Raw genomic sequence first — 27,988 nt, 5'->3', positions numbered from 1 at the left:
GTACACACCACCACGTGTAAAGACAAATAACTGTCTAGTCTTTATCCCCTTGCTCTGTTTCAGAAACACAGAGCACTGGAGCCTGTCGCGTTATAACTGTCTGTATGTTTCCATGATGTGACACCAAGATCCACACCATGCTCTGAGCTTTGGTCCTTGATGTGCCCTAAAGTGAGGGCACAGTCAGCTCAATAGCTGTGGATGCTAACGTAGCTCACAGATCAGGTCAAAGTGTGTGTGTGTGTGTGTGTGTGTGTGTGTGTGTGTGTGTGTGTGTGTGTTAAGTGGCCTAATGAAATATCCTCTTGTTTTTCCATTGTTGCTAAAATAGCTATAATGGGCTAAAACTGGACATTGCAAAATGAATTAAGTTCCCATGAAGTCAAAATGGTCTTTTATGTGTTTTTATGACACGCCTTGATCTTCTTGTTCTCTATATAGGCTGCTATCAAGCCCAACAATGGCAGAAAAAGAGTCATTTTGCAGGTAAAACCGGATCACTACTTGTCCTCTGATTGCTCTGACCCGACAGACTGCTTTAGCTACTTTAGTTACTGTCACAGCTAACAGCTGCTCACAGTCAGTGTCCCAATGAACACTTCCAGATCAACAGTACCAAGGTGATTTATGGAGTTTACTGATGGACAGATCCTTTAATGTGTTGTTCTGTCAAAGTCCACCTGTTTACTGGAAGCGTCCAGTCAGGCCAGAGTCGGCAGACTGCGCACTAGGCACATTCAGCGCCATTGGCTACTGTAAATGCTAATCAATATTCACAACAGGAGAGCCGAATTCACGCTCCTTCCAGTTTCCCCCTGGGTCCTTACGTCAGGAAAACCTTGCATGTTTGAATGAAAAGAGACAAATGCATGTTCTATCCTGTTTGAGTTGTTCCATAAATCACATATATGATGTTTTTCTCAGTTTAAATATACTTTTTCAACTTCAGAAAGTCTCAGTTTGTCATCAAACTAATGAAATATCAGACTGTGAAAATGTGTCATTATAAAGACTATACAGCCAACAGTCTTGTTAGTGAAGTCATCTCCTTGAACACCACCAAAACCCATAACTTAAACCTTGTAGAGCTGCTCCTGTATGTTAGCTGCTAACAGGACTGACCAGCTCTCCTTTCACATAACTGCTGTCAATATGAGCAGAAATATTGTGATTATTCACTTTTTAATTTCACACTCTGAGACCATTTGGCGGCCATGTTGGCGTTGGTGACGTGTTGAGTGAGACGATGTAACTCACTGAGCGCCTTAACACAAAACTGAATGAGATTTTCCTTTAATTACAATGAACTGAGACTTTATTGACCTTGAAATTTATTTTTTGAACTGACAAACATCGTTTAGCATGATTCATGACACAACGCAAACATGATCAATAAATCATGTCTCTGTTCATTCACTACCAGACAAAGTTTTCTGAAATAAAGTCCCATGGGGTCCACCAGAAGGGGCGGGGCTTATGTCTTTCTATAGCTTCATAACACATAGCATGCTGAAACAAAAATAACCCTCAATGAACCATGGGAACATAAAAAACAAGTACAAGACAAGAGGAAATGAGCTGGTAGTCCTTTTTCATGGCAGTCACTTTGACTTGTCAAGAGGCACAAGCGTTTCTAATAACTCCATAATGGCTCTGTTCTCAGGAAGCCATTATTGCCACAGTCGGGCTGACGGCAGACGAAGGAAGGACGGAGAGGAGGCAGCAGGGTGGCGGAGGAGGGGGACGGGGCAGAAGGAGGAGCTGATGCTTTCTGTCTTGGGTCTATCTTGTCCAGCCAGCTGCCACCACACAGCTCTGCTCTGCTGTCCTCAGGCCTGATAATGAATCCAGCTGGATGATCCTCCCTCTCCAGGGACGTCTCTCTCCCCATCCCTCCTTCTCTCTCCGGCTCTCTATCTCACTTCATTAGGAATCAAGTGTTCTCAAGTCTGCCCTTATCATTTCCACAGCCTCTACATGTCTCCGGCTGCATTCTCTCTCTCTCCTGTCAGGGACAAATGTCGGGTTTCTCCGGTCGACATGTTCGGCATTAAAGCGTCCCCTGCTCTGGAAACTGACAGTCGAAGATACGTTTCATCCATTTCAGGCAGTCTCCACTTGTTTTTGTGTGATGGTGGCAGCCAAAGCCAAATGACACCTTCTGTTTTTAGAAACAAACCACAGAAATGCAGTAAATATGTGCCGTGGGAGGAAGGGCGGACTCGCTATACGCTCATTTTCAGGCACGACAACATGCCGACCGCTGCTGTGTATAAATGTACAAAGAAGTAAGATGTCTGCAATGTTGATGTTGATGCTGCAATACACAAAGCCAAGTGTTCCAGCTGTAAAATTCTCTGATAAATGGCAGCCGAATTAACAAGACTCAGCAGAGTGCTGCGAACTGCTGGGAAAAGATGAGGTAATGGATTTGGATACGACATCATAACAATGACAAGATAAAAACAGCTGGAACATCTCTTTTCATTTTTGGGTGAACTTCTCCTTTACCATTATTAGTAACAGCGGCGCCTCATCCACTACGACATGTCGGGTGACATCACCAGACTGCACACAGCTCAACATGAGCTCATGTTCACCGACCAGGCCGGCTTATGAAACGAGAGGGAGAAGTGACATTGGTGACTGAAACGTATTTCACTGACAGCAGAGATTCCAGAGGAGGTTTCCCGTCCAACATCAAAGTCTGTCTGGATGACTGATGGCTCATCGCGCTGGACCACAGACGACCTCGCATTCTTTGCACTAGTCTTGGAATTTCTGGAATTTCATGGAATATTTTAGAGGTGAATCCAGACGGGGGAGGTGAGGGAAAGTAATTTACGACTTGTTCAAAAGGAAAAACGGGAAGGAAGGCGTTCTGACCTTTAAAGCTTTAAATTTGGACCTTTAACGTGTTGGAAGCACTCAGGCACTCTGCAGCAGTTACTGTTTGGTGGAGGACACAGGAAATCCAAAGTCTGAGCACGACAAATCTCGTCCTTCAGCTTTTTCTCCACTATTTTCAACCGCATGAAAATTGGCAGACTGCAAGGGCATCAGTGCTCTTCACTCCAGTGGTGGTATCAAAACCTCAACATGGCCTTCATGCTACAAGCTGCACTGGCTGATCCTGAGCGGCTCTGGTTGGTGGCGTGCTTGGTTGTGGTGTCTTGGATTCAAGAAACAACTGCTACAAAAACAAGAGCAGTAAATTTCGCCTTAGTGACAACTTATCTTGATGCATATCCATCAAATAAAATCAGAATATTATATAGTGTCTTACTTGTATCAGATTGAGATTGTTTAATGTCAATATTCCCATCAGAATAAGAGAGTAAAGCACAGTTTAGGGTGACAAAATGCATATTAGAATTTTTTTATTTATTTATTTATTTTTCATATCTGCAAAAATGTTGCAGTGCTCCAAGCATTACATTTGTACTCACAGGCAGACACTCCCACACTCAAAGAATGACAGCAAAAGAGTTCAGGAGCAACAGGAGGAAGTGTGTGACAGATAGAGGAAGAAGATGACAAACAGAGAGGCTTCATCCCGCCAGTCTGAGTGTCACTATATGTAGACTTCCTGTACAGCCAGCCGAGCCAGGGACCATTTCCTGTTAGTGACACAGGCCAAGGTCAGGGTTAGCTTCCACTGTGGGACGACACTGACATCGACTATGAACACTGCTGATGTTATTACAGCGTCTGCACACACTTCTAACTTTTATTTTCACTCTCTGAGGTCAGATTACAACAAGTGGTGTGACTGGTCCTGTAGAGAGAACTGACCTGCAGCTGATGATCAGTACCATACTTACTTAATTATCATCACAAAATACTGTTATCGGTTTGACACTAGCGTGATGTATTACATATTTATGTCCTATGAACGTGTGTCTGTTGAGGCATGTTCAACTACTGCAGCTGATCTTTAACCATTGTGTCAGTATGTTTTAAAGTATTATTTGTTTTATTTCTGATGGTTAGATGAGAAGATCATAAGCTACCTCTCACATATGAAGCTATAACTAACAGCTGATTAGCTTACCCAATGATAACCCCTTAAAACCATAAGTTATCGTTTGTTTTTGTTAGGATTAAACCAACGTATACATATATGTATGTATATATGTATATATATACATGCACGAAAGACTCAAACATAGCTTTGTTTTAGAAAATGACAATGAACTGACGTTGTACCTACAGTGGAGCAGACGGCAGACAGTTCATGGAGACCAAAAGAGAGCTGAGAGGAGAGTATTTATTGGATTTATATTCATCAGGGGTCTTATGTTGCTCCATGTCTGCTGGGTGTGAACCTGTATGTCAACATATCCACCAGAACAACTGCAAAAAGGCCACACAAAATGACAAATAGTTGTTGAAACAAACTATATGTAACCTCTGCAAGCTAGGGGGCTCTCTATTTAAAAAGATAAAGATGTTTGCTGAGGGGCAGAGAGTGGAGCTAGAGAGTCCCTGCAGATCCAGACCTTCTGGAGGAATAAACACCTGAGGTCACATCAGATTCTGCTCTGATCTGCAGCTGTTTATCGATGGGAGGAGAGCTCAGAGATTACTTAGTAACTGAAATTAAAAAGGGGATTTATGTTCACTCCTGTTTGTCAACCTGACTGCAGCAGTGGTCTGTGGATGTGACCTCCACTGTCGGGTGTTTATGTTCTGTAATGTTGACTGCTGACTGGAGCTGGAGGGTTTCATTACTTATTACTCATTAGCATGTAGCTAGTGTACTGCAAAGCAGTCTGACGGTTTGGGGCAGATAGACACTGTAAGAGTAACACAAATAAACACTGACGTTCCAGTCGTCAAGCTGAATTCTCTGTTTGACAGCTGGAACATTACAACAGCCACTTCCGATGAAAATTTGTCTGTGACTCAGGCTCAATTGTTCACAGGTGAGGTCATGTTTTAAAAATTATTTCACCTTCATTTAAGTTGAATTGACAACTTTGCAAACTCACAAGTAGCAACAGGCCTCCTAATGAAACACAGTGTCACCTTGGGTAAACGTGTGGATTTCTCTGGTTTGAACAATGTTGGAAACATTTAGCATAATGCCAGTACACAACATATATACAGCAGTTTAGCTTTCACCTGACGCTTCCTCGGATAGAACATTTAGCGGGCACAGCTGGGTTTGAAGCAGGGGTACCAGCTGGTGTTTCGGTGCTTTTATGAATGGGCTCAGTAGCGTTAGGCAAGCTTAATCTCGTGGGAAAAGCTCCTTGGCGGCCATCTATTCATAGGCCAAATATTTGGTGCGGGAAAGGATTTATTTGGGGACATGCTGTCTTTAAATGAGATTTGGTTTGAACGCGCACCGACGCACCAGTCTGTCAGCATGGTCGTGTGCAATCAATGAATTATGCGCCGACATCAAAAGTGAGCAAAACACAACGATGCTCCGGGGTTGAAAGGCTCGATATGACTCCTCGTTTAGTGCTTCCCACCACGGAGAGGTCATTCATCGCTTCGAATGAAGACATGCATCTTGCTCTGAATGATTACCTCTATTATTGTATTTTTCCACGGTTAAGACTAAGCCTAAGCACCACACATTAAAATGCAAATCTATGCCCAGTGAGACACCAGTGTATCCCTCGTAGCCTGATAGCATGAGTAAACACAGAATCATTATTCTGGCATCGAGCGCTAAGCATTGGAGAGATGCCACTATCAGCCGGCAGCTAAACACACCATCTGCCCGGCGCCTGAACACACATAAAAACATACTGCACACACTTGCCTGGTAGGGTATGAGAGGTTACAGAAACACTGCTGGGGACAAAACGGGGACCAACTAGGTGAGGAAAGTGAATGAATATACCTCTCACCTTTAGTCTCACTGTCTGACAGTAAGAATGTGTGGCTGTTAACAGGGCTGAGATGTAACGTGATCCTCAGGAGACTTTCCTCAGATGAGTGCAGGTTGGAGCACAAACACCGAGGCACACAGAGCAAATAACAGGACGCGAACACCCGGCCGACTGCATGTTGTCATCAGAGCTGCGAAATCACTGCCAGCAGAGATATGTGAAACTGCAGCGCAGCACTTCTGAGGATCAGGGAGCCTGTCATTATCAGATTATTGTCTCCACTGACAGTTGAAATTAGACCTCAAAGTCACTGTGAAAGAATACTTGGTGTCGCTATCCAAACCACTGTTATCCAACACTGCAGACTGGTCACTGACTCAGGCACGGAGCTGCAGCTGCAGGCAGAGGTGAGTCAGTGTTTCTCTTGAATCAGGAGTGGAAACAGTTGTAAAATATCACTTTTTTTTTTTTTTTTACTTTCCCTAAAGCACACCTCTGTTTGGTACATTCACTTATGCAACACCTGATTCACAGCTGCCCGCCTGCTCAGTGAGATTGCAGCTATATTGCATTAGCTCAATATTTCCACTCGCTGTGTTGCTGCTAGTAAGCTGAGAAAGGTCTACTCTACTGAAAATCCATCTTTTGAATAACTAACAGTAATGCCCTGTGAGCTGTGAGTATGGCAGACTGAAAACAAACCGCTGTCTTTTGTGACAAAGCAAGTTACCAACTTTTGAGAGCCATTACTTATGTGTTGGTTTGGGTCCGCTGTGTTCAAGGTTCTACAGAAAGGACTGAAACACAGCTCGAGTCCAACACTAACACTGAGGGTGAGCGTGCCGTCCTGCCAGCAAGCTACCCAGAGCCAGGACTAATGATGTGCTGATAATAATGAAGGTGATGAGAAACAGGACCAGCTCAGTCACAACATGTTACTGCATACTATCAGAGGAGATGAAGTATGAACCCTTGCATGAATGTGTGCTTGGCTCCAAAAAGTTGGTGACTGGACTGACAGCAGAGCAGCCTCCAACCAACCTGTTCAAACTGGAAGGCCAACTGATTTTCATCCAAGACAAGTGTGATTATATGGAAGCTGTCTCAAAAACAGTGAGATTTTTTACTTTTATACAAGACTTAAAGGAACAATTCACTCAATGATTTTTACAGATTTAAATAAAGGTTGAATGAATAATGACTGGATTCTCATTTTCTTTAAAGCTGTACTAATCATTGTTATATATGTATATATATATATATATATATATATATATATATATATATATATATTTATTTATATATATTTATATTTATATATTCATATATAGATATATTTTTTTTTTTTTTTAGACACTTTCACTGTTTCAGGGCAGCTGGTTTATCTCTGGCACTCCCAAATGAACGTTAGATTTGCTCCATGTCTGCTGCATGTGTAAACAACATGTTAGCTAGTAAAACTGTTCCCTCAGACACCATGCTTGATATTACATCTGTGTTTCTTAACTTTGCCATGACAGATATGGAAACAAGACGAGTTTCCCAGTTATCAGTGGACCAGCCACCAGAACCTGCTCTGGCTGATTTTGTCTCCCAGCCTCCATAAAGAGGTTCCATGCAGCATGACTTCCACCTTGAGCAAACCAGTGGGAGTGGGTGACTGGGAATGTGGTATTCCATTGCTCAGTGGTTCCGTTGACTTTTGGCTCAGTGTTTCCCAAAGACGTGGAGCTGGACAGGCATTCCAGCCTTGCGGGGACAAAGAGGCTCTTTCAACAGTAGTAATCCTCTGGAGGAGGAGTGGGAACACTGCTGGCCCGCTGCTGCATACTGGACTATAGGACCCACACTGAGGTTCAAACACTCACACACACACTGTGTGACCACAACAGGGTCATGTGTGTATGGGTATGAGATATATGGGGGGGCCATTACTGGGCTCTCATCAATCAGTAGGTTTAACATCAGTGGTCCTCACATATTTCAGTTCCAACATGTCTTTTACTTTTCTTACTGTAGGCTTGACCTTAGTGCTACCATCTATCATCTATGATATTCTATGATGTGACAACCAATGAAATAGTCTGGAGCTATTCATTACATCACACAGGTTGTATTGACAAATGAAGTTGATGTTGATTTGATGTCTGTCAGTGACAACAGCTCAGCTCTTATGTCTCAGGTCCATCTCCATGGCAACAGAGCCACCAGATCACGACCACGTGACCAGGTTTAAACGTCTGGATGAAGCTCGCACATGGACGAGGATTGCAATGGCTTTGTCAAGTAAAATAATCAATATCTCAAAAGTCACACTGGAGACTGTTTTATGTCCAAAAATCATCTGTTAAAAATAAAACATCTACAGAGCTTGTAGAAAGATGCAGAATAAAAGTCTCTCTGCTCCTTCAAAACAGTATTCTGGTTGCCAGGTCATTATTTTAAGATAGAATTGCTCCAGCTCTTAACGTGAACATGGTGTGTTAGCCAATACTGTAACGCTGTTAGTCTCATCTGGTATCTGTGTTTCATCAGCATCAACAGTCTTGATAGTTTCCTGTTTGTGGAAAAAAACATGTAAAAGATTTCTGTGCCCAGCATACTGCACCGCACTAAGGTTAGCTACATTAGCTAGTGTAACCAAACCGGCAACCACCTGAATGGCCGATGATTGCAACAAGCAGATAAGGAAAAACACTGTGCGTGTGTCCAGCTCATTTAGCTTTGATTTGGGATCCTCCAACTCCAGAGTGCATTTTTAGCTTCTAACTGTTCACCAGCTAGCAGCTAAGAATGTGTGTCTGCTGTTTGATGCTGAGCAGAGAGAGTGCAGCAGGTTGATCGCAGCTTATTGCTGAAAACAGCTGCCTGCAGCTGCTGGAAACGAAGCTGATGGAAGCAGATAAGACGATGGGACGTAACAAAGACAGAGAAGTTTTGATGTGTAGAACTAAAACAAGAAGCTGAAAGACACTAAAATTCTCTATCTATAGTAGGAACAGTGAGGAGGACGGGGCGGTCGCTCAGCTAAACCAACAACTGCACCTGTTGCTGGTATGCTGCAACAGGCATGCTGTTTTGTGAATGGTCATTTATGTCATTCTGGGAGTTGCTCACAATTCAGTTCTTTAAGTATCAACTTGTGTTAACCATAAGTGTCCAACCTGTCCAAAGTGATGGCAAACCTCACGTTTCATTTGAAAGCAGTGGGTAAACTGGGTGTTTACACTAACTAGAGCTGAGTAATGACTCTCTGCAGCTTCCTCACCATGAGGGACCTCTCTCACATTTTCCAGTCATTTGAGACCATGCTGATATAGAAATGTTAGAGCAGCTTCAAGGAAAGTGAGAAGTGTTTTAATCATGAAAGGTGAATGTTACATAACTGTAATGAGTCAGATCAGAAACTAAATATATTACTGTCCTTGAGACATTGAATTCCTCCACTGCAGCTCTCGATACAAAGAACATGGTCTTGTCTGCTCCTGTGCATTAGAATCAGTCCAGGTCAGAGGTTTACAATGAACAACTACAGTGTTGATCTAGTCAATAATGAATATGGCATAAATGAAAATAAATCACATCAGATCTCCGCTACCTGCGGCCTGAAGGTGGAGCTTTAACTCCAACATGACACACAAACCATCCTCTACATGCACATGCAGTACAGTGACAGTGTCACTCACCCTGCTCCTCAGAGTGATCCTCTCCGCCACAACCGTCACCTGATTCAAGAACAGGCACTAAAGTCCATCCTTCAAGACCGAAAATCCAGCCAGCTTAGTCGCATGTAGAAATGAACATTGTTGGTGGTAAACTAGGAAGAAGGGAGTGACGGTGGAGGAGGTGGAGACAGGGGAAGGAAGGGGAATAAAGGGGAGAGGAGGGGATAACTAGAGGCAGCGTGGGATATCCCTTTGAGTCATGGAAACTGATCCAAACAGCAGACATGCTCACGGAGAGCCAAACAGGCCTCTGTGTGTCTTTGTATTGTCCCGTCATTCAGACTCATTACACCCTCACAACATTCAACAGCTTCTGGAAACACTGACTGTACTTTCCTTACAGGTCAATCTGTGGAAAACACGTATAATATCACCAGTGGACACACACAATGTGTGTATTCAGCACACTGTGTCTGTTAATGTGATGTCTGTGTTCACTGCATCTGCTCCTGTTGTGTTTTTTCTTAATTCTGATTGTTTTTTTGTTCTATATATTCTATTTCACAGCATATTTTCTTGTTATTTTGTTTCAATAGATCTTGCTGCCTTCACCCAGTGTGCACTGTTACAGTTGTATTCCATTTCTTGTTTGTTCTTCACATATTTTAACACACGATTCATATTTTCTTTTTTCCTGGGTGTACCTCGCTATTTTTCCCTCTGCACGCATCGTTGAAATTCGACATCGGTTAATGTTATTGTGCATCAGCGTGCTCACAAATCTTCAATCCATAAACCCAGACAGACAGCCAGTGTGTGTGTGTGTGTGTGTGTGTGTGTGTGTGTGTGTGTGTGTGTGTGTGCGGGCACAAATGGGCCAGGTGAAGGAGGAGCCTCAGCCAAAACACCATGAGATCATCCTTTACCAGACTGCTGCCTCTGCCAAATCCTTTGTCTCCATGGCAACTCCTCAGGGAAAACACTGTTGTGTGTGTGTGTTGTTGTGTGCATGTGTTTGCACGCGAGTGTGTGTGCGACTGCAGCATGTCCCCTACAGTTGGTTAGCTGTAAATCGTCACATTACAGGGCGACAATGTGTCAGACGGTGCGTGTTGTCGGGGTGAGTATCAGAGCGTGCGAGGTGAGCGAGGCGAAGTGAAGCGAGATGAGCAGTCTGAGAACGATCGTGCCTTTGTTTTGGGATGAATCGCTGGCCTGAAGGCACGCTGCACATAAAAGACAAAGACAATGAAGGGAGGAAATTATGGGGGAGGAAAAAAGAAAGGGAGAGGAATCTGCAGAGGTCATATCCCCGTCTGCGGATGACATGCATTCTGATTGGCTGCCTGTTTATGCATGTGAGTGTGAGCTGTACATGTTGCAGCTGTTGGAGAAGCAGCAGAGAGCAGATTGTACAGCTGTGTGTGTGCGAATAACAAATTGGAGTGAGCGGTTTGACCTGCAGTAACCTCCGCTGTCCTGCTAAGGACACAGTCCGACTTCATCAGAGAAACAACCATGTAGACCGATTATTAACATACATGTTTACGTGTGTTGTTAGGTGGCGACCTCTAGTGGCTGCAGTATTTATTACTGCAGCAAAGGAGGAAGTCAGGTCATGTGGTAAAGAACGCAACAAAGTCTGCGTTGGCAGGTGGATGTTTGATTCACAAACACAGGACTTTCACTCAGGAAACTGCTGTTCATGCCTTGTGTGAAACCAAAAGTCACGCCAGTCGTCCCCTTTATCTGCACCAAATTGTACTTCCTCAAAGGTACAAGCCACCAGCCGAAATACACCTGATGCTTTTCATCCAGATCCATGCACTATTCCCTGAGAAATGAACCCAAATGTTGAAAACCACAATCGGACAATGTTAAAGAAAGTCCTTCTACTGCACCAAGAGTCAGTGTGGTCCATTCTGGGCCGAGACCCATCCTCCACCCAAGTTCGGTGGAAATCTTTTCTGTAGTTTTTGTGTAATCCTGCTGACAAACTGACCAACAAGTGAAGGAGACAGGTGAAAACACAAGGAGGTAATAAATAAATGAAAGCAGATGTTACTCTCAGTGGCGGTTCTAGACCAGTTTTAATAGGGGGACCAGGTTGGGGCCGGCTTTTGTGTTAGGGGGCACATACAACTCGGAAAAAGGACAAATCCCTCATTCAGACAAAATGGTGTTTACAATTTCGACAATTTTGATTGGGTAGTAAACTGCTGAGACACTATATTTCCACCTTTCCCTTCAGTACAAAATCATTGCAAGAAATTTGTCATTGTATTGTTGATGCAGACTCCCTGTCGGGGGGCCAGAGGGGGGTTTGGACTCAGAGTTAGGGGGGCAATGGCCCCTGTTGGCCCCCCCAGAACTGCCCCTGGTTATTGTGGAGTCATGTTCATTGAGGAAGAGCTGAGAGAAATGTACAACACTGCCTCTGATTTTTGCTCCCAACAAGCTCCAATGTAACCTAGCTGCTGAATGCTCCACAATGCTCACCTGCCAGAACAATGACCTGAAAGACGCTCAAACTCCCCGAGGAGCTGAAGGGGAACTGTACAGCCTGCTCATCACTCTCCAACACTACTGCTTGTAAAAGTAATATTGGATCCAAATCTTTATCTCTACCTTATTTTGTGAAAATCTGTGAAGCCTGAACATCGATTTCATGAAATAAACTGTCTTATCCTTTCATCTTGAAAGCCAAACAAGTGACTTCTACATTGTTTCTTTAATTACAGAACCTCCCTCAGGTCAATCAGTGTATTATTTCAAAATCAAAGTGGATCATGCCCCGAGGTTTCCTTAAAAACTGAATTGCGCCCATCAGGCCAGTTATTATTCATCCTGCAGCTCAGTGCAAACCTTTCTTCAGTTTTTGCTGAATAATCAATTAGTCTTCCACCAAATGAACGGACCAATCCGCCATGCACAGCCATTCAGGTTTACACATGGATGTTGATTAGCTCTCAAGCTGCTCCACACTGGTAAATAACCACCATCATCCAGACCCTGATGGGGTCACTGAGAGGCTTTGGTGCAAAACTGCCTGCATGTGATGAGGCTCTGACCCCTACACCACATTTACAATCAGCAGCTGCCCCATCTGCTAATTCCTTCATAATTTCCCTTTTATAAATTCACTCATTTCCCCGACGGTCTGACACTGAGCAGCCATGGTGCTTACAACGGACTGTGGTGGTAAATATCCAACGAGGCTGACTCTCTCCTGGAAATCAAATGAGGCTGCACGATCGCACTCAAGGTCAACAGCATCGCTAACAGCAGCAGTGGAGCACCCAGAGGAGGCACCGGAGCCCGACAGGGGAGCCAGGGAGAGAATGGGGCTGGATGGATGTTGGGTGAGGGGGTGAGGGCGGAGGGTGCAGGGTGCAGGGGGGGGCAGATAGAGTGCCTGTGTGCTGGCCTGATTATGCTCTGAACAGAATGAGCTCACATAACAAAGGATTTATTATCAGTAGCTGGAGAGTTGCTGCAGTCTGGGAACTCAGCACAGCCGTTTTCTCTGCCAGCCGCCCGAAATATGTGGCCCAGCTCTGCTTCGGTCGGTAGGTTCAAACAACAACAAACCCTGTGTTGGTCTCGCTCTCCCTCGGCCCATAAAGCAGCCAGTGTTTCAGAGGGTGGGAAGAGGGAGGGAAGGCTGCCTCTCACAGGCTCATGCTCTGCTGTTCCCCTCTCCATCTCCAGCTGAAGCTCAGCGGGTAGAGCAGGTCGACTAGTGATCGTAAGGTCACTGGTTCAAATCCCGGCTCCGGGCAAGGCTGAGCTGCATGTCGAAGTGTCCTTGAGCGAGATACTGAACCCCATATTGTTGATCAGTGAGGGCCCTGCGATGAGCTGGTGACTTGTCCAGGGAGTACCCTGCCCTCACCCTGAGACAAGGCTGGGATTGGCTCCAGCAGCAACACCCCGTGACCCCATGGAAAGGGATAAGCGGATAACGGATAATGTCATGACAGTATAATATATATTTTACTTGGTGACTTGTGTCTTGACAAAGAGATCTTTGCTGCATGTGGATACAAATATTATGTGACATCATTGTTGCAAAGCAATCACATTAAAGGCAAACTAAGAAGTCATGAACTGTGTCTGGAGTCATTCATTGCTATTCTGCTGATGGGTATTCTGTCACAATAAACACCTTAAAGCCTTAAAGGCATGGCACATTTTTCTGGCCACTATAAAACTGACTTAGTAATGAAACGTATTGAAGGGAGTTTTAAACGTGCTTTCACTTTAATACCAATGCCTCTATATGAGCTACATATAAAGCAAACCATCAGCAAGAAACTGTTCTATATGGTTATTCCTCATGCCTGTCACCAGGTTGGTTTCTGAAGGAGTGAAGCTGCTGTGTAGTCTGGCGGTATGGCAGCAGATACTCCTGTATCTTTTGCCAGATGGCAGCAGAATAACTGGTTTATAAGACAACATTTTATAGATATCTTAATATCTTGCTGTTGGCTTATGAATATGACGATTATTAGATATAACTTGCAGCTGCTTTAAATGGACCTGTGTTTTCTGTAGCCCTTTTCTCCAGTCCACTTTACAACACCTGTCGCATTCATCCATTTAACACACACACACATTCATACACTGATGACAGAGGCTGCTAGCAAAAGTTGCCAACCTGCTCATCAGGATTCGGTATCCTGCATCCAGCAACAAATAATTCCAGCAGGCACAATTAAATCGTAATTTCATCTCAGAATTATCTTCCGGAGCAGTTAAACACCACAGTGTTCACCAGCTGGTCTCTAACTGTCTGCTGGTCGGATGTGTACAGTGGCTTTGTCAGAGTTTTTTGCCTAAAAAAACAGCTGCTGCTGCTGGAGCTCAGGTTGAAGAGGGCGGTGACTGCCAACTACGGCCGTAAAACCAAAACAACAAGCTGAAAGAAGCTAAAACAGACAGGAGTCAGATAGCTTCATTTGACATACACATGGACATCTGATTCATTTTTAATATAAAACGATGAACGATGTGACGGCCCCAGAGCCAGGTTCTGTTTGCCACAGATACTGTGTGTTCTCTGCGGCCTGCAGGTTCTTCACTGGGTGGAGCTGTTAACAACTAAATACACTGTGAACACCTGGCCAGTGTTCCTTGTTGGATAAGTATTCAGTCAGTCAGGCTGCCTGTCTTTCAGGCTGTCCGTCATGCAACAACATGCATCACGCATCGATCGCTGCACTCATTCAGCGACACACACCACTGACTCATCCAGCCACACCTCATTGGCATTCTCCTCATTTGCTTAAATAAATGCAAGTTAAATGGTGCTCGGTCGTGTTCATCTCCCTCATTTGTTGTGGCCTGCAATCCGGTTGTAACAAATGACCGCAGCTTTGAAACTAACGTAGTATGTGACCCGACATGGTGGCCGACCCTGCCTCGGACTCAGGCTTCACAGTCAAGGACCTGGGACCAGTTGTGTGTGTGCTGCTGATAGGCTGAGAACACACTCCACCTCAGGAGAGGGAAACACCTCCGAGATCACACACAGGACAAAGACAATGCCCAGTTAATGTGCTGCTCAATGCGTGGTCATGACATGCAGCAGATCATTAATTAGGTTTGACTCTGTATGCGAAGTGCCTTCTTGGATTATCAGAGTAAAAACAAAAAAAACACATATCTGAAACTGGAAATATGCCACATACGTCCTCCAATCCAAACTACCAGATCCTTTGGGGAAATACGTCATCGTTTCACCCATACAAGCAACATCACTCATCTAAGCACTCAGAGATATCACACATGTACCAACAACAATGTCACCGCATCATAACTTTAAATCTTATGAAGATTTTATACAGAAACCAGACATATCTGCAGGTGTTCTGTTATAGTGTTGGGTTTTTTTATCACGTTATCTGCAGCTTCTATGTGATGAGTGTATGGAGGGGAATATAATCACAGCATGACACAATACTGTATAATAATAATAATATCATTTATAACTTGTGACATCAAAGCAACTTTCTCACTGCTTTCAGACAGACTGCACTTCAGGTGTTACCCACAACAAAGGAAAGATAAGAAGACGTTACAGGAGCTCTGTGATCAAACCTGCCAACTGTCTGACACTGCACTGAAACAGACACACACACACACTCACACACACACACACCCTCAGCGTCTTGAAAACAACAACCTGCCTTTAATCTTAAATGTGTGAAGCTTCTACTTTACCTGATGGAGTGGTGGGTGTGTGTGTTGGGACTAAACAAACACACTGCTGCGGCTCATAAAGACGGGAGCGTGAGCTGCTGCTGCTGCTGCTGCTGCTGACACAAGATTCAAAAACACAAAGACAGACACAAAAACTCTGAGTGGGATCCAAAGAGGAAGCTCCTTTCTTTGTGTCCTCTCTCTCTCTCTCTCTCTCTCTCTCTCTCTCTGTCTCTCTCTCTCTTTCCCTTCTGCGGTCAGGGTCTCTCACTCACTGCCTCTCCTTGACACGCACAAACACACACACACACTCTCACAGCGCCTATCGCTGTCACAACACACACACTGGGCTAAAGCCATGTGGCTGCTGACACACACTGTCTGGCTGCTGCTGGTCCCCTCCCTCTCACTCTCCCTGGACTCACACACTCACTCTGTCACACACACACACACACTCTCTCTCTCTCACGGTTTTCCCTGCCCGGTCAGCCTCGCCCTAACACACGGACACAAGGCGCTCATTCTTTAGGATGAAGAGCAGCTGTGTTGCTGATGAAGCCCTGCTGAAATGTTCACCTCTGACGGGACTGGCAGGTAAACAAGGTGCGGAGTGCAGGGGAACACTGGAACTACTGTGAACAAGTCGGAGCCACGGTTCCCCCTTATGTTCACACACACCTCTCCGCTGTCGAATGGATTCTAATGAACATGCCTCTGTTTGTTGTTTTGTATCATTTAAAGGTCCAGTGTGTAGGACTCTGGAGGCGGGTCTACCGGCAGAAATAGAATATGATAGACATGATTATGTTTTCATTATAACCACCTGAAACCTCAAATCAGTGTTACCTTAGAGTGAACCCTTTATCTCTTCCACACTCTGCCATGTTTCTACAGCAGCCCAGGAGGGACAAACCAAATACCAGTGATGCCAGTAGATTAGAGTAACACACTACATAGTAACGCCTTACTCTAATCTGACCACTTCTTTCAGTAACAAGTAATTTAACGCAATATTTCCAAACCAGTGATCAAGTTAAATTTACTCATTTAAGTCACTGTGCGTTACTAATTATTTTTGCCATTTTCCTAAGTAAGAATATATATTTTTGCTTTCTTCTTGCGTCTCGGGGAGTGATGTCACATCTGCGACAAGTCACGTTGTCAGCATGAGCACGTTTTCTAGGTGGAAATACAGTCAATATTTTGAATTTGTGGCAGCTAAAGATTAGAATGTTTTAAGGTTTGTTGTACACTCTGTGCTGACGACAAAGTACCATCAAGCTTCAAAAACACAACGTCAAATTTGAAGAGACACTTTTAAGTCGCAGCTCACATAAGTTTACAGAGCAAGTCCCACCAGGTGGTGTTAAGCAGAGAGCCGCGAGCAAGGCCACGGCCTTAACTTCTGCAGGAGATCCCCCACCACCCTAACAACTACAGCTGGACTTCAGCGCAAAACAAGTAAGTGGGGGAGAGAAATGCTGCACTGAAACACAACCCTTGTTTCATGCTATAATAAACAAGATTCATACTACTATCGATGCCGTGCTTGGCGTTACTGTTAAAAATGCACTTCCAATAAAAGTGAGAAATGGCAAAACCAGTTGTCATTGTCATGTTGGGGCGGTGGAGTTGTTGTCGGCAGCTACTGAATGTAACTAATAAATTAACTTGTTATCTAACCTAAATGCTTTTAAATACAAGTAATCAGTAAAGTAACTTTTAAAAGAGTTACTTTTAAAAGGAGTAATCAGATTACTTTTCAAGGTAACTGTGGCAACACTGCCAAACACTGACTCTGGAGTGGTTTAAAGGTGCACAATGTAGTTTTGGAGAATACTTTTAATATTTACAATATTGATGAGGTAATAATACAAAACACTCTGAAATATGTATTTTTTCCATAAGTGAATAAACAAGCTGTTGTCAGAGGAAAATAAGGTCCAAGAACACTGTGCTGTATGAAGCTAGAAAGGTGGCAGGGTCTGCCAAACATAAACGGTATTAAGTGTGTTGTCCTTTAAGGTCAGTCTGTTTATTCAGTTTATTCAGTCATGAAAACTAAGAGAGTTTGTTTAGGCAGAAAAAAACTGAGCCATGAAGAATCTTTGTCTGCTCATTAACATTTCTTCAATAAAACTACAGAGTGCTCCTTTATGTTTCCACCACGTCAGGGAGGATGAGACGATCTGCGACTTCACCGATGCTAAATGCTACAAACTTCACCTGGAGCACATGGAGCCAAAATCAGAACATCTGCACATGTGTGAAGTAAACTTAAAATACACAGGTTATTCAAAAAAACATATGTAAATGATCCATTATGAGTGTCAAGACAAATTAAGTTGCTAATCCTCCCTGGGTCTGCACATCAACAATGTTCAAATAAAGAATTTTAAAGAAAGCAGCTTTTCCTAATAAAACATAAACAAATCAGCAACATACACACATCAATCATATCGATAAATGGTTTCAAATGAAATGAAAGCAAATGGTGTCAGACATTTCTACAGCATCCTATACAACTCTAACCTCAGCGGCCCTCTCACCACAAGAATGTGTTGGCATTCCAACATTTGTAAGCACAAAACCACTGGATAGTTTTGACAGGATGTAAACATGATGTTTTTCTGACCCTACCCAAGTCATGTTCGTGCCTAAACCGAACCACACCAGACAACATAAAGCTGAACCTAAAGAAACAATTCAACATAAAGAAAGTTTCAAAACTGTTTTTGTGCAGAGGCTCTGTACATAAGTGTTCATACACACACACGGGCTAAGACAGTTTGACTCCTACAACATTATTTTAAAGTGACACCCTTACAATACAGACCCCATAGAAAGTAGAGAGCTGAGAGTGATGACTCAGACAGGGAAGCTGCTATAATATCCACAGTGTTAAAGTGACATCATTAAAACAGACAGTTGTAAGTCGTATGTAAGCTTGTGTGCGATGCATTGTAAAGATTGTGATTCTGTCTTTTCTCAGCATCTCGAGTTCCAGCTAAGGTAGTTAATGGACAGTGAGGTAAGATTATTTTTGAACTACCACTATTATAAAGGTATAAATAAGGTAGGTAGGTTGAGAAAATTCCTCCACTCCCTGGGAAAATGAGCCATGTACATAAGCACTATCTTCAAGTGGACACTGTTATAACAATGTGTGTGACCACTGTGCCTCTTATGCAACGAAATGTAACATGTGTCAAAACCATCAGCCGGGGGAGAGTTCTGACAAGAGCCTGGGCGCATGGCGAGCCCTGTCAGGGCCAACTGACAGCAACAACCATGAAAAAGAAAAAAAGTCAGATTGATGCTTGATTCTGTCCTCTGGAGCAGACAGAGGGATGCTGTAGCTGTCAGAGGTCGTTCTGATCGGTCCAGGCTGCCATGGCACTGACCGCCATGTTGGCTCGGAGCTAAAGAGAACCAACATAAATAGAAGACAAATGGCCACAAACAAGACTGAGGTCGCACAAATATGAACATGTATGGCCACAATGTACCAGACAGGGCAGACTCTGGTGTCTGAGCCCTGCCTCGTAGTATATATACATTTATATACATTATGTAACGCTGTGAGACTGGTTCACAGAGCTCTGTGTGGAGCTGTGGAGAGCAGGACAGACTGTCATCAGTTTTGAATAGCTGGTTCCTCTCTGACCAAACTGGATCCAACTAGCCTCCCCACTACAATATCACTAAGCCCAGATCCCAGCTGAAACCACTGCATGCATCTGTGTGTGTGTGTGTGTGTGTGTGTGTGTGTGTGTGTGTGTGTGTGTGTGTGTGTGAGCGAGAGAGTGTTGTTCAAGGTCGAATGTCCTGACCTGGAAAAGCTTCATTTTGAATTATATGGCAAACTGCACATGCCTAACATTCCTGTGAGGCTGGGTGGAAATTGCCGTGATTTTTACGATCCGACAGCCTGAATCACACAGCTGGGCTGCTGCACAGAAAATCCCAAGCAAACCGACGGAGACGCTTCACATTCAACCTGTTTCATCACGTGGAATTCTGACGCTGTGCAGCTGGTGGGAAACCGTCAGAAGTGCAGAGCAGAAGTGCTGTCGTATATCAACAGCGGCGTTTATCACCACTGCGATGTCTGGTTTTATAAAACACTTTTTTTTTGTTTTTTTTGTTTGTTCTGGAGGACACCTTCAGATAACACAGGGCCAGCAGCATCCTGAAGGACGACACTCGCTCCTGCCACCATCTCTTCTCTCTGCTGGCCTCTGGAAGGCGCTACTGAGCCGATAAAGCTCGCACTTCCACGCTCAACAAAACATTTTCTTCCCAAGAACCATCACTGAACTGACCTCCGTGTGCTTTGTGTGACTGTGTTAGCTGCTGAACGACAGGCTCTGAGGCTGTGAACTGGGATAGCATAGCACATCATTGTCGCTAGCGGTTTCTAACTAGCATTACCTCATGTCTCACCATCAAGTAAGAAAACACCTACACCAGAATGAACGTAACACTGAGCATGCTAGTACTCACCGCTGTAAAGCTAGCAGCTAGCATGTCAGCTCTAGTTAGGCTGCACTTTCTCTGCCATTCTTGTGTGACTAGCTCGCTAACAGCTTCAGCTACACGTCTGCCCAGCCTTGTGGAAGACTGACAGGTTGTTAAGAGATTTTCGACAAACAAAAAAAATGCTTTTAGAATAACTGACCAACCCTAATTTAAAACATGCAGCTCAATAGTGAAATATTAGAATTCATTTTGAGTTTTGTTTCAGTCCACCAGATGAATGTCCTTTTATCTTTTCTTTTTATTTCTTACAAACTCTTTTAAAAAGACTTGCTTATTGACAGTTGAAGTGTGAGCTGTAAGCATTTCACCTGTCACCTTTTCCTAATTTAAACAGGTGTCAGCACTTTCTTGTTAACAAACAAAAGCCTGTATTTCGTACAAAAACTCATGTTGTTGCTCATAAAACACTGACACTGCCAATTCTGTATTTTACATCAGTGTTTGCTGGTGTGCTGTCCTTCCCTGCCTGCTTCTGTGGGCAAGTTGCTTCACTTCTCATGCATTAATACCCCCAACTGTCTCTGCACGCATCCTTGTGCTCGTACTTGATACAAACAAAAAGGGAGCTCTTTCATAAATCACAGCTCCACAGTGCCACTAGTGGTCAAAAACTCCGCAAGGTACATTTGACCCATGCTTGAGGTGAGGATGCTGCAGGGTCAGGTGATGATTCTGCGTTTTTACTGTGACGCCGATGCGTTTCATCAGACATTAGTCTGTGCTGCTGGAGTTTTGACCTCCTCAGAGTTTTTCTCGTCTTCAAGCACATTGGAAGGAGGTGAAGTCGTGCCAGAAACTGCTCCCCTGCTTTCTCACCACGAGCTAACCTTTCCCAGTCGCGCACAGACAACCGATCTGTCAGTAATAGAGACACAACTGGAGCTTCAGATCACTGCAGACTGAACAGTGTGCAGACATCACATGCCAGGATCTGTACTTGGGAACAGCTTTGTGATGAAAACTTCACACATTCTCTCTCTGAGCTGAATATGCGCAGATCGCCTTGAGCAGCTGCAATATGCATGCGGTGAAAACACAAAGAGAAGCGACAAGTGCGTACGAAACCTTAAATACGTTTCCCTCTCAGCATCTGTGTGGTGACAGGGCAGCGAGCCTCGTGTCCTCGCTGTTGATGTAGTTTAAAAAAGGCAGCAGAAGTGCCGTTTGCTGTCACACTGCGTGGATGAGGCCCCAGGTAACACAGGAATCACAGGGGAGGGGGGTCACAGGTACACTTCTCTTTTATGTGAACACACACACACACACACACACACACAGCCTCGCACTTAGCATAAACAGACGTCTGAGACAGTAAAAGCTCTCCCTCCTTTCATCTTTAATGAAAAGCATATTTGGTTCTGCTCCCCTCCTCCCCACTGCACCACACCAGCACCCACGCACCCATTCAAATCCTAACGCCTTTATAGAAACATACAGCACAGCGCTGCAGGGCTGAGCTGAGGGAAACGCTCATTATGAACATCAAAGGCCTAGATGGGCGCTGACTTGATCCTCTGAGATGATTGGAGTATCTCACTCTGCGAACAAAAAGCTTGGACGTCTCTGCGCAGGATGGAAATTCAATTAGCAAGTGATTCAGGGCCGGCGGAAGGGGGAGGAATGTAAAGATTTGAAGGAAATGGGTCATCGATTTTTTTTTTTGGCAGGATGTGTTTGCTGATGATGGGTGGTGGATCAGACTCCCACATGTTGCCCCTGAAGCCCGGGGGCCATACTGTAGGAAGCTGCAGCTCTGTTGTGGGCCTACAATGTGTCACCAGAGAAATGGTTTATTGAACAACACCGTCGCTGAGTGACTGAGTGTTCCTACAATGACTTCCACGTCAGCCTTCATGTCATGCTTCGTCTTTCAGCGCTGAAATGTTGCTCCCATTTTTAAAAAATTTTTTTTTGATAATGGCCAGCAGTGGTTGAATGTCTGGGATTACTGAGCGTTTAGCCTCAGGCATCATTTCTTTATGATGATGTCTGAGTCGGAGCAGGAGCCAGCAGAGCAACAGTGCCATCTAGTGCTGCTGCTGTGAACTGCTCCAACACTGACAGGAGGAATCAGACATTCACTGTGGCAATCTGCACTGGTCTTTAATGTGCTGGTGATAACATAGCTTTATATTTTATGTCAACACTTCATGAAATTCTTTTTTTTTTTTTTTTTTTTTACTACAGATTAGAACATAATATTGTTTGTTAAGTCTTTCATCAAATCAGATCACATCCTGCTCTTCATCACTCTCTTGGTTCAGCACTACAGACAGTTTGAGCATGTCAGATGATGATGCTTTGTGATCAGTCAAAATTTAAGCTAGAATGATAAAACTGCCATGCTGATGTGTTTAGTGTATCTGATAAGTCTTGTGTAACTGTTAAGCCTGCTTTAACTGTTAAAGGAACTAGATACTTGGTTAGGTTAAAGGAAATAAATATTCAGTTAGGTTAAAGGAAATAAATATTCAGTTAGGTTAAAGGAACTAGATATCGGTTAGGTTGAAGGAAATAAATACTCAGTTAGGTTAAAGGAACTAAATACTTGGTTATAAGAACATGGTGGAGGTTAAAACAGAACCTTTCACAGTGTTGAAGCACCTGTTTGAAAAGATAACATCTCCAGTGCGTATTTTTCTAGTTTTTTCCCCTCAGTCACAAGGCCACGACATCACAAAAACTGGGCTGGAGTATTCCCTTCTGTTCAAAATGTAAAAAACATTGAGAAACTGTCTCAGAGAAGTTCCCTGGCCCACTCTAAAGTCCTTTTTGTTATTTTGAGTTAGCACAACTCAAGTCCAGCACTCCACGTCATCATGGTGAACTCTGACAGAAGCACCAAATACTTTCACTGAAAGAGTTAACTGGAAAAAAAAAATGAGTTTAATGATTTAATAACCCAACCCAGTCAATGCCCCACACCTTCACAAACCACATCACTGAGTCAGTGCTTCAGTTGTGGTGTTTTTAAGAGCAATAACACACACACACACCTGGAGCTGAGACATCTGTCTGCTTTCATGACATCTGAAAGGCTCCACACAATATGGATCCATGTGTTTGACTGACATTCAGTGAAAAGGTGATGAGTCCGCTGACAAGGTCACCTCTTACAGGCGGATGCGAATGTGGCTGTCAGACAGAATGTAGCAGGGCGGTGTGAGGGCCTGTGAGTGGAGCTCTGTGGTCAGACCACCTGCTGCTGTTTGAACGCTCCCAGAGAGGAAATTCCACATGTGGATACGGAATTCATCCAATATCATCTCCCTGACTGTCCCTCTCTCTTTGCTCTTTATACCGACGCCTCAGGAAGTACAAGCACAGACGGGCTCATTTAAAAAAACAGCATTTTTGGGGTCCTTTATGAAAAGTACAAAGCATGCCTCCATGGTTCTCTACAGGCCTTCATGGTGCTCCAAAGAACTATGTTCGAATGTAGCTGTACATGAAAACTGCACATATACATATTCACAGTGTTCTGCACCATCCTGGCTGTCTGCTGTGCATGAGGCAGCTGAAACCAAACGCTTCCTCTGAGAACAGACATGCACATGATGAGGAGTCACACCATCTCACTCATGTATCTGTATATTCAACCAACTGGAGTCTTACAAAATGTATTATAAACGTCTAAATGTAACTTCTGAGGAGCCGTCCACTTTCTTCCTCTCTTGGTTTGTTTTTGTTTACTTGCTTTCTTCACTCTCACCCTCTTTCACCCTCTCTCTCTCTCTCTCTGTGTCACCCTGCTCGGGAACTGTGTCACCTCTCAGCGGAGGTCACAGCAGCTGGTGCCAACAGGTGAGAGTGTGGCTGGCCCCTCCACTCACTACATCCTGTGTCATCTAAACGTACAGTCGGCCAAATTATTTACTGCCATCATGTTGTTGGTGGCTGCCACACTGACAGTAAACTACACTGCTGCAGCGGCACGGCAGAATAAAGGGAAGTTCAGCCAATCGGGAATCTCTAACAGACATAAAACAACTGGCAAACTGCTAATTGTGAGCATTTGGATGCGTTTTCTGAATATGTGTGAGGGCTCTCAATAGCATCCTCTGCTGCTTTTAATGTATGGAAAGTGCTCTGTAGCTTTCAATGCCATAAATTTGCTGCATTTCAATCTGGTTATTCTGTCTCCTGTGGTAAGTCAGAGTGTTTGTTGTCATGCTCAGTTAAATAAAGTTTCACTGCAAAATCAAATTCTTCCTTTTTCGCTCCTAGGAGCAGCTCCAATGAAACACAAGGTCTAAGGTGAAGATGTGAAAAATACAAGAGCATAACAATCAATAGAAATACTAACATGAAAAGCTTTACGGACGATGTGCAGTCTGTAGATATACAGAATATATACAGTATAAAGACAAATATACGCAGTAACTGTGTGTGTGCAGTTGCAGTTAATTCACTCATTCACATTGACAGTCTGAACCTCTGCATTGAGCCAGTGTTCAAGAACTAGAAGGTAGATGTGCACCTGATTAAAACACTTAAAGTCACAGTTTACACAGAGTGTAATGACAGCCACACAGGGGAATGAATGTGGGACTAAACCTGATGTGTAACTGTGCCATCAGGATCTACTGCAGCATGTTAGTTGCAGTAGTCCCCTCTTACCTTCGCCGGTGTGAAACAGTAAGTCTTCAGTATTTACAGCTGCTCCTGTTCTGCTCCCCGTGCTGTAATTATCAGCTCAGTGTCAGGTTTTTGCTCCGCTTTGAACTGCAGGCAGAGCTGCTAATGAAGAGCCACCAGAGGCCCACACAGCCCGGCTCAGACGCACACTGGGACTGAGACACAGGGCATGTTCTATTCTACTGTCCTGCATGGTTAAATCAGGAGGCGGCTCGATTGATCATCTGCCAGTTCCATTTATTCCAGTATTTTTTTTTTTTTTTATCTATCATGATGGCTGTGGAGTTTTGCCTCTACACTTCAAAGTGACAGAAGTGTGTGTGTGTGTGTATGATACTCCCCTATGAATTATCTTCATCCCTTCCTGAGTGTTTAACCAGGGATCCGCTGAACATTTAGAACATGTCATTTAAACTGACATTTAAACTGTGTCTTTAAACTGAAGACACACTAAAAAGGTCTTTTTTTTTGTTTTTTTTTCCTACCTTGAATCGTACTTTCTTGAGCATCATCCTTGAGTCCAGGTGAGGAGAGAGAAACCAAAAATGTCACGTTGGCAAAGTTTTCCCCCTGAGTCCTCGCTCACTCCATTCAGGAACACAGCCTTCCAACAAACCGCAGTCAGTCCGGGTCCAGTCAAAACATCCACGCTGAATCAGTGTGCGCTCTGTGAGCCGTCTGTCTGCAGACTGAGTGTTCAATGTGCCAAAGACAACAGTGTGGCCCTGCTCTCCCCCCTCCTCCCCCTCCTCTGAGACCCTCACAAAGCTTATCAGCCTGCTCATTCACTCGGAAAACAGACACACCCTCTTTTTATGGCTGGAGGGCTGCTATTAACCCCCCTGCCTCCCCTTCTAGCAACACCCAACAGCCCAAATATGGCTGCCGGTAAGCTCTCTTCAACTCACCCCCCGTGACCCTTTAAAGCCCCCCCACCCCCCCCTCGCACTCCTCATCTCCCAGCATTTACCCATCTGTTGGGCCACAGCGTCTCAGCTCAGCATCTGACTGGCCTCATCTTCATGGCTGTTCAGCTTCTTCTCTCACGCAGCCCATCTGTACGAAGAGAATACTAAGTACCGGGTGTGTGGCCGTGACGACCGCAGTGAGCGTTTTGCGCCGTATGACCGCAATGACATGAATTCAGATGATCCGACTAAAGCAATAAGAGATGGACTGCTCTGACATTTGAAGAGGTGTTTGTTTGACCTCTGACCCCGTGCTACTGCCAACACAAACACACACAAAAAAAAGTGCCTTCAAAGCAGTCGACAGTGTCAGGGAGTCCTGTCCACTGTTAGTGAGGCAGCTCTGGTCTTTAAAATAACAGTCCAGCAAAAAGTCAAATCTGGTCATTATCTCACTCTTTAATTAGGTTACAACTGTGGGGGAATTTTCAGTGGACTTATTCTTTGCAGAGAATTAAAAGCCTTTAACATATGAAAACTGTCGCAGCACACTCTTTCCATTCTTTTAAAGTCACCAGAATGCAGGAAACAAAGTCCTTCAATAAACACTTCTGGATCCCCAAAGCCTCACTTTGATCTCAAAATCGGTCCAGTCTCGAGGTTCCGAGGCTGGCCGGCACGAGCACGCCTCAGATCAGCCATCGTCACCTGGATCATGTCATTTCTGTTTGGGCCCATTGTTAGTAAATCGCAGCAGATGCACGTAAGCATTTTTGGACATTTTTTAGAAACAAGAAGAAATGACAAAACATATACTGTGTGTGAAAGTGTTTACATGGCTAAAACTCTTAACGTCCATGCACTGCTCCCTCTCTGCTGTCAGGGGTTACTGAAGTGGAAGATATGCATAACTGTGCCTTTAATTTAATGTCTTTGTAACATTTTCACATGATGTTTTCAGCCTGTTAAAATCATAATTATCTGTATGGGTGTGTGTGTGTGTGTGTGTGTGTGTGTGTCTGTCCGTCTGTCAAAACTGTCCAGCTGTCATAGATCTTCTACAGCAGTGGTTTTGCCATTAGCCCACATGCCACCCTGACAGTAACAGATCTGATCTTTGCTTTTTAATCAATCTAGCAGCGCAGCTATGGAGGGCAGTCTTGGTCAGGCGGTCAGCCAGGTACTTCTGGATGAATTACATGTTTTCCAGGTATCTGGAGGATGAATCCTTTTACCTCGGCTGACGTCAGCTTCTCACCTGGTGCCAAAGTAAGGTCAACGATCGAATGTGTTGTTTCATTTCATTATTTTTGCATCTAAAAATGTTTAACTTTAATACATTTACGCAGCTACATGACTTAAGGGAGAAAGTCAGTGACCCTGTACTTTAGCAGCACAATAAAGAGTCTCCATGTTTAGTCTGACTCCAGTGACCTTCACTGTTAGTGCTGAGTGGCTGATGTCTGGTATGAGCGGACAGGATGAGTCATGAGGCTTAAAGGTGAAAGAACAACATGAATCACCTCACACATACTATTACATGATAACACAGAATAATAGTATGTTTACAGGTGGCTAATTCAGCCTTACGGCTCTGTACTGTGGTGGATCATCTCACTGCCTCTCTATCACATTAATTATTCATAGTCTGGCAACTACGCTGGATATCATTAACATAACATTCTCCCTCGCAAGCCGCCGGACAAATGTTGTTCTGTAAACTTCTTCTCACTAAACACACACGAACACATTCTTGCATTATTGATGATTCCCAGCAGGGCACATTCCTGGTGTTAATGAAGCCAAGCTAATTAAGAGCATCACTGACACAAAAACCCAAGTCACACTTAAATTTTCAATAATACATTTTATTCCATTAAAGATTCTTTTTTTTCTAATTGTACACTGGAATGTTAAGATTCCCCTTCTTCAGTAATTTAGTTAAAAATGCTCAATCTAGTCATTTTCAACCCCACATCCACACAACCATTGCTAAATTGAAATTTGGGGAGTACAAATGAAAAAAGAAAACAAGAACATGAAAGACAAATGTTATATTTTGAATAATGGTGATGTACTGAGGATGCAAGTAAAGGATGACTGGGTGGATGAACAGGAGCGCCGGCAGCACCGCTTACTGCCAGGGCTCCACTCGTCTCTCTGCTTACCTTGGATGTGAGGG

At 44.0% G+C, this 27,988-nt stretch overlaps 1 protein-coding gene and 1 long non-coding RNA gene across 2 annotated transcripts in view; one reads left to right on the top strand and one right to left on the bottom strand.

The window, feature by feature from the left end:
- phldb1b (pleckstrin homology-like domain, family B, member 1b) overlaps positions 1 to 25,511 on the bottom strand; it is a 116,795-nt gene extending 91,284 nt beyond the window's left edge. Inside the window, exon 1 of the mRNA XM_037119269.1 lies at positions 25,384 to 25,511. Coding sequence (XP_036975164.1) covers positions 25,384 to 25,410 — 27 coding nt within the window. The 5' untranslated portion in view covers positions 25,411 to 25,511. The remainder of the gene's footprint in view (positions 1 to 25,383) is intronic.
- Positions 5,921 to 7,949, top strand: LOC119031151. Its single transcript, XR_005078538.1, has 3 exons — positions 5,921 to 6,256; positions 6,632 to 6,962; positions 7,370 to 7,949. It is a non-coding gene; the product is annotated as an uncharacterized LOC119031151 (long non-coding RNA).
- Positions 25,512 to 27,988: the final 2,477 nt, after the last annotated feature.

Source organism: Acanthopagrus latus, chromosome 2 (genome assembly GCF_904848185.1).
Source record: "Acanthopagrus latus isolate v.2019 chromosome 2, fAcaLat1.1, whole genome shotgun sequence".
In the NCBI taxonomy this organism is placed as follows: Eukaryota; Metazoa; Chordata; class Actinopteri; order Spariformes; family Sparidae; genus Acanthopagrus; species Acanthopagrus latus.
The sequence above is the reverse complement of the archived record's forward strand: the minus strand, read 5'-3'. Positions and strand labels throughout refer to the sequence as shown.